Source organism: Mustelus asterias, chromosome 16 (genome assembly GCF_964213995.1).
Source record: "Mustelus asterias chromosome 16, sMusAst1.hap1.1, whole genome shotgun sequence".
NCBI lineage: Eukaryota > Metazoa > Chordata > Chondrichthyes > Carcharhiniformes > Triakidae > Mustelus > Mustelus asterias.
The window spans coordinates 102099585-102106995 of record NC_135816.1 but is presented as its reverse complement, the minus strand read 5'-3'; the positions used below and the strand labels follow the sequence as shown (position 1 = coordinate 102106995).

Genomic DNA, 7411 nt, shown 5'->3' with positions numbered 1-7411 from the left:
GAACGTCACTTCTGATCTGGGAAAAAACTTCCCACCGTTCACCCTATCTATCCCCTTCATAATCTTGTACACCTCTATTAGATCTCCCCTCATTCTCCGTCTTTCCAAGGAGAACAACCCCAGTTTACCCAATCTCTCCTCATAGCCAAGACCCTCCATACCAGGTAACATCCTGGTAAACCTTCTCTGCACTCTCTCTAACGCCTCCACGTCCTTCTGGTAGTGTGGCGACCAGAACTGGACGCAGTACTCCAAATGTGGCCTAACCAGCGTTCTATACAGCTGCATCATCAGACTCCAGCTTTTATACTCTATACCCCATCCTATAAAGGCAAGCATACCATATGCCTTCTTCACCACCTGTGTTGCCACCTTCAAGGATTTGTGGACTTGCACACCGAGGTCCTTCTGTGTTTCTATACTCCTGATGACTCTGCCATTTATTGTATAACTCCTCCCTACATTATTTCTTCCAAAATGCATCACTTCGCATTTATCCAGGTTAAACTCCATCTGCCACCTCTCCGCCCAATTTTCCAGCCTATCTATATCCTGCTGTATTGCCCGACAATGCTCTTCGCTATCCGCAAGTCCAGCCATCTTCGTGTCATCTGCAAACTTGCTGATTACACCAGTTACACCTTCTTCCAAATCATTTATATATATCACAAATAGCAGAGGTCCCAGTACAGAGCCCTGGTAGCAGAGGTCCCAGTACAGAGCCGGGCGCCAAATTCTCCGGCTTCGCTGCACCGGGAGCGTGGCAGGAACGGCAGGTAAGATTGCGCCCACAGAGTGAGAGGGAGGGTCAACAGTGATGGGGAGAAATAAATTGAGGAGGAGAGAAAAGACGTTGAGAGTGTAGAGAGAGTGAGAGACAGGGAAAGAAGATAGAGAGGAGAGGAGTTGGATAGAGGGATAGGGAAAGTAGATAAGGGAGAGGGGAAAGGAGGGGAGAGGGAGGGAAGGTGAATGTTGTCATGGCACACTGTTATGATATCACAAACTTTTCGAAAACAGGGACTGTTAAAGCAAATGTAGACCAAATGTTTCCTCTTATGGGATAATCTAGAACAAGAGGTCACAGGTATAGATTGAGAGGCAGCAGAGTTAAACCTGAGATGAGGAGGAACTACTTCTCACTGGAACTCATTGCCCCATAGCGGGGAGTCTGAATCGTTGAATGGTTTCAAGGAGATTTTTTCTAATAAAAAATGGGATAAGGGGAACAGGTGGGGAGATGGATTTGAGACCAGGGAGAGGTCAGCCATGATCTGATTGAATGGTGACGCAGGCTCAAAGGGCTGAAATGCCTACTTCGGCTCCTAATTCCTGTGTTCCTATGGATTTGAGTATGTCAGTGTATGTGTATGTGAGCGTGTGTGTGTAAATGTGTGATTCTGTGTGTGTCTGCCTGAATGTGTTTGTGTGTGAATATATTTGTGTGAATGTGTGTGTGTGAGTGAGAGACTATATGTGCGAGTGTGTGTGTGTGAATATATATGTGCGCATATCTGCGTGTGTGTGCTTGCCTGAATGTGTGAGTATGTGTCTGTGTATGTGTGTGCGTGCATGTGTGTGTGTGTGCTTGAATGCATGAATGTGTGTGTGTGTGGGCGGTATAGGAGCACAGTAGTTAGCGCTGCTGCCTCATAGCACCAGGGACCCAGGTTCAATTCCTGGTTTGGGTCACTGTGCAAAGTTTACACGTTCTCCCCGTGTCTGCATGGGTTTTCTCCGGTTTCATCCCACAATCCGAAAGACATGCCGTTAGGTGCATTGGCTATGCTAAGTTCTTCCTCAGTGCATCCGAACAGGCGCTGGAATGTGGCGACTAGGGGAATTTTCAGAGTAACTTCATTGCAGTGTTAATGTGAGCCTACTTGTGACACTAATAAATAATAAATAAACTGTATGTGTTTGCGTGAATGTCTGATTCTCTTTCAGAGAGACGGTGCAGACTTGATGGGCCGGATGGCCTCTTTCTGCACTTTAGGGATTCTGTAGTTTTGTGTGTGTGTGTGAATGTGTGGTAGGTTTGTGTGTGCAAGAATCTATATTTGTGTGTGTGTGTGTGTGTGTGTGTGTGTGTGAGAGAGAATATGTTTTCCCTGAATTAGAAAATTACAGCACAAGAACAGGCCCTTCAAGAATGTGTGTGTGTGAATGTGTAATTTTGTGTTAATATATATGTGTACGTGTATGTGTGTGTGTATGGCTGTGTGAAGTTTGAGTGTGTGCATATGTGAATGTGTGTGCGAGAGAATCTGTATGTGTGTAAATGTGTGTGTGTGTGACTGTGAGAGTAGGTTTGTCTGTGTGTATATGTGAATGTGTGTGCGAGAGAATCTGTGTGTGTGTATATGTGAATGTGTGTGCAAGAGAATCTGTGTTTGTGAGTGAGTTGGGGCATTTTGAAAGATTATACGTTCATATTTCGTACTGTATGTTAATAAATTTTGCCTTTCGACTTGACAAGAATGGTTTCATAACAAATTATGAATTTTGAAACCTGGGCATTGTGTGTTCCAAGATGACAAGGTAAAGTATTTATTTGGCTGTACAACAAGCTGGAAAAGTATTTCAAATATATGTTGTGACACATGGAGTAGAGACTGACAGTTCACTCCTCCCATTTTGATTATAAGAGAATGGAGAGGGATGGGGAAGTGGAGAGAGAGAGAGAGCGAAAAAGAGAGAGAGCACGGTGAAGAAGGTGGGAGAGAGAGGGGGAGAAAGAAAGGGAGAAGAGGAGTGGGAGAGAGGGGCAGGAGACAGCAGGAGGGAGAGGGAAGCAATAGAGGGAGAGGAGTGGGAGAGAGGTTCTGACAGAGTAAGAGGAAGGAAAGAGGAGGTGCCAAGAGAAAGGGGGAGAGAAAATGCAGTTGACGAGGGGGGTGGGGGAGGGGACCAAGAGGAGGGGGAGGGGGAGGGGCTGAGAGAGGGAGAAGAGGTGAAGAGAGGGTGCCAAGCAAGATGAGGGAGGGAAGAGGGGGATGCCAAGAGAAAGGGAGAGAAGGGTCTAAGGGACAGGAGGGGGGAAAGAGGGAGTTGAGAGAGTCGAGGAGGGGAGAGTGTGGTGCCAAGATAGAGGGAGAGGAGGACGAGAGAGGGAGGAGGAAGAGAGAGGTAGAGGAGGAGAGAGGGGCCGAAAGGAGGGAGAGAGAGAGATTGCGTAGTGAAGAGGGATCAGATGGGGAGAGAGTAAGAGGTGTGGAAGAAAGGAAGGGGGAAAAGGGAAAAAGTGAGGGAGGATCAGAAATGGGGAGAAGGGGAGAGTGGACGAGTGAGGAGGAGGGGAGTGAGTGATGCAGGATTTCGAGTGAGTAAAGCAGGGAGTGAGGCAGCGGCAAACATGAATTAGCACCACCCAACCATCCCAGCTCAGCATTGAACAAGAGAAAGGGGGAGAGAAAATGGAGCCAGACCAAAAGAGAGATTTCCTTCACGAATAGAAACATCACTGAGGGGTGGAGCAAAGAGGGAGCAAACTTTAAAAATGCAGAACACTCTGCAGAGGGTACGAGAGATCCAGAAAGAGGGAGAACCAGAGACAGTAACAATGGCAACACAGGAAGTAGTGAGTGGTTTGGACAAGCTTTCGGCAGTCAGTTGTGAAATTCAGGCCATTGTCAGATCAGTAAGTGTTTAACTTTCAATATCCCCTTTATTACCTCAACGAACGAACACGCGCGCACACAGCACTGTCCCTCTGACAGTGTGGCACTCCCTCAGCACTGTCCCTCTGACAGTGCGGCACTCCCTCAGCACTGACCCTCTGACAGTGCGGCACTCCCTCAGCACTGACCCTCTGACAGTGCGGCACTCCCTCAGCACTGACCCTCTGACAGTGCGGCACTCCCTCAGCACTGACCCTCTGACAGTGCGGCACTCCCTCAGCATTGACTCTCTGACAGTGCGGCGCTCCCTCAGCACTGACCATCCCATGGTGCGGCAATGCCTGTCATTCCTAATCTTTGTATTTTTATATTGTATCTGTTTCCAGCTCAAGCCTGCGGTTGAAGAGAAGTTGAATAGATCATTTTCCATTTTTCATGCAATCTCATATCGCTCACAGTTGGTCGCTGGCCAAAATTACTTTGTGAAGGTACGTCAACAGATATAACATGCATTTATACTGCAGTTTGAAGAAAGGAAAATCACGCAGGATGCTCGGCATGTTACTCAGACAGAAAATTTGAGAATGACCGAAAGGAATATCGGACACATTTGGAATATCGGACACATTTGGAATAGCTTGTTTAAAAGCAGAAGGTTCAGTAAAATCTTAAGCCATGTTCTCCAGGTTTATGCAGGGGATTCGAGAGTTTAGAGTACAGGCTGCAGAAGGCATGGCAGACACCATTGGAAATCTGGGATTAGCAAGAAGGCAGATTTGTGGGAGATCAAGACAACTGAGGTTTGTGGGAATTTGAGGATGTTACAAAGATAGGGAGGGTTGTAGAGGCTGGAAGAGGTTACAGAGATAGCGAGTGTTGTAGAGGCTGGAAGAGGTTACAGAGATAGCGAGTGTTGTAGAAGCTGGAAGAGGTTACAGAGATAGCGAGTGTTGTAGAGGCTGGAAGAGGTTACAGAGATAGCGAGTGTTGTAGAGGCTGGAAGAGGTTACAGAGATAGCGAGTGTTGTAGAAGCTGGAAGAGGTTACAGAGATAGCGAGTGTTGTAGAAGCTGGAAGAGGTTACAGAGATAGCGAGTGTTGCAGAAGCTGGAAGAGGTTACAGAGATAGCGAGTGTTGTAGAAGCTGGAGGAGGTTACAGAGATAGCGAGTGTTGTAGAAGCTGGAAGAGGTTACAGAGATAGCGAGTGTTGTAGAGGCTGGAGGAGGTTACAGAGATAGCGAGTGTTGTAGAAGCTGGAAGAGGTTACAGAGATAGCGAGTGTTGTCGAGGCTGGAAAAGGTTACAGAGAAAGAGAGGATTGTGGGGACTGAAGGAATAACAGAGATAGGGTTGCAGGGGCTGGAGAGGTTCCAGAGATAGGGAGAATTGCAGGAACTGGAGGAGGTTACAGAGATAGGGAGTGTTGTAGGGACAGGAGGAGGTTACAGAGATAAGGAGGGTTGTAAGGACTGAGGGAATTTACAGAGAGGGAGGTTTGTTGGAGTTGGAGGTTAGATAGGGAAAGTTGTCGGGACTGCTGGAGAACAGATCGGGGTTTTGTAGTGTTGGAGAAGGTTACAGAGATAGGGAGCACAGAGGGAGGGCTGCTCTGTTGAAAGGGGGAGCACGAGGGAGTGCTGTTCTTTTGAAGGAGTAGATCTGAGGGAGGGCTGCTCTGTGAAGGGATAGCACTGAGGGGGGGCTGCTCTGTTGAAGGTGGAGCACTGGGGGATTGCTGTTCTGTCGAAAGAGTAGCACAGATGGAGGGCTGCTCTGTCAGAGGGGTAGCACTGAGGGAGGGCTGCTCTGTCAGAGGGGTAACACTGAGGGAGTGCTGCTCTGTTGAAGGGGTAGCACTGAGGGAGTGCTGCTCTGTTGAAGGGATAGCACAGAGGGAGTGCTGCTCTGTTGAAGGGGTAGCACTGAGGGAGTGCTGCTCTATCAGAGGGGTAGCACTGAGGGAGTGCTGCTCTGTTGAAGGGATTGCTCTGAGAAATTTCTTATGAAAACTGATTGTTTCCCATTTTTTTAAGGTTGTTGTTGGTGATGGTGATGACTACATACATATTCGTGTGTTCGAGCCTCTGCCCCACACTGGTGGCCAGCCTTCATTGGGTGAAATTGAATCTGACAAGAAACTATTCGATAAGATTCCATATTTCTAGGAAAGCCCACACACCCAGGGTACCACCTGCTCCTCTCTCTGCTGATGCTAAAATGCTCTTTCAGAATAAGCTCTGCATTTCAACTTCTGCTCCCAGTCACTGCTCGCATAGCAGCTCACCCTTCAGACCCTTGTCCCACTGCCGCCTTGAACCTGATGGGCAATTCTATCTCCTTGAGAACACAGCAAAGGTGCCTACCCACCTGCTCCCTCCACCACTGACAAACAGGAGCAGCTCTGTGTACCATTTACAAGATGCACTGCAGCAAATACCAAAGATCCCTCGACAGCACCTTCCAATCTGTGAACTTCACTAAGTACAAGGGCATCAGACACATGGGAACACCATCACCTGCAAGTTTCCCTCCAACTCACTCACCACCCTGACTTGGAAATAAATTGTCGTTCCTTCACTGTGGCTGGGTTAAAATCCTGGAACTCCCTCCCTAACAGCACTGTGCGTGTTCCTCCATCACATAGATAATGATTGAAGAAGGCAACTCACCACCACCTTCTCAACGGCAATTAGGAATCTGCAATAAATTCCAGCCAGTGATGTAAATACACCCCCAGAATGAATGATTCAAAGTCAAAAACCCTGTAGCTCTTTCAAATAAAATACCTCCACCAAACAAAAACTTAACAATTAGCTCATGGAATCTTGCTGTGCATCAAGTTGTGTCAGTCCCCAAAGCAACAGAACTCGCTGAAGGACGTGTGGAGTTCTGAACAGAACATCTGCCACTGTAAACTCTCCTGAAAAACCCTGAAACAGCGATTGAACGATTCAACTGCAATTGCATCGCACGTGATTCAATAAAACCATTCTGAAGCTTTTACTTGTTGCTGTTGACTCTTTCCATTTTGGGATTGGGGCTAAATGGAGGGTGTAAGGGATGAGGTGGGGGACATGAATTAAGCTGGGTCTCTCACACTGTCTGGGGCTGTCGCTGGGATGGTGTGAGTGAGAATATTCCACAGCGAGTCCACCAGTTCTGGCAATGCCCAGGCTTTGAACTATTTGCCCTCCGAGAACCTCTGACATGGATGAGGGTTCCAGCTGCAGGTCAGCTGAGAGGGGACAATGTTAAATAAGAACGTAAGAACTAGGAGGAGGAGTAGGCCATCTGGCCCCTCGAGCCTGCTCCGCCATTCAATAAGATCATGGCTGATCTTTTCCTGGACTCAGCTCCACTTACCCGCCCACTCACCATAACCTTTCATTCTTTACTGTTCAAAAATTTATCGATCGTTGCTTTAAAAACATTCAGTGAAGTGGCCTCAACTGCTTCACTGGGCAGGGAATTCCACAGATTCACAACCCTTTGGGTGAAGAAGTTCCTCCTCAACTCAGTCCTAAATCTGCTTCCCCTTATTTTGAGGCCATGCACCCCAGTTCTAGTTTCATCTGCCAGTGGAAACAACTTCCCTGCTTCTATCTTATCTATTCCTTTCATAATCTTATATCTTTCATTCTTCTGAATTCCAATGAGTATAGCCCTCGTCTACTCAGACTCTCCTCATGAGCCAACCCTCTCAACTCTGGAATCAACCTCGTGAATCTCCTCTGCACCCTCTCCAGTGCCAGTATATCTTTTCTCAAGTCAGGAGACCAAAACTGGCCT

General features: G+C 47.6%; 1 protein-coding gene across 1 annotated transcript in view; it reads left to right on the top strand.

The window, feature by feature from the left end:
* LOC144505328 (cystatin-B-like) overlaps positions 1-5787 on the top strand; it is a 339685-nt gene extending 333898 nt beyond the window's left edge. The window contains exons 2-4 of the mRNA XM_078231447.1: positions 3540-3640; positions 4007-4108; positions 5656-5787. Coding sequence (XP_078087573.1) covers positions 3563-3640; positions 4007-4108; positions 5656-5787 — 312 coding nt within the window. The 5' untranslated portion in view covers positions 3540-3562. The remainder of the gene's footprint in view (positions 1-3539; positions 3641-4006; positions 4109-5655) is intronic.
* The last annotated feature ends 1624 nt before the right edge of the window (positions 5788-7411 follow it).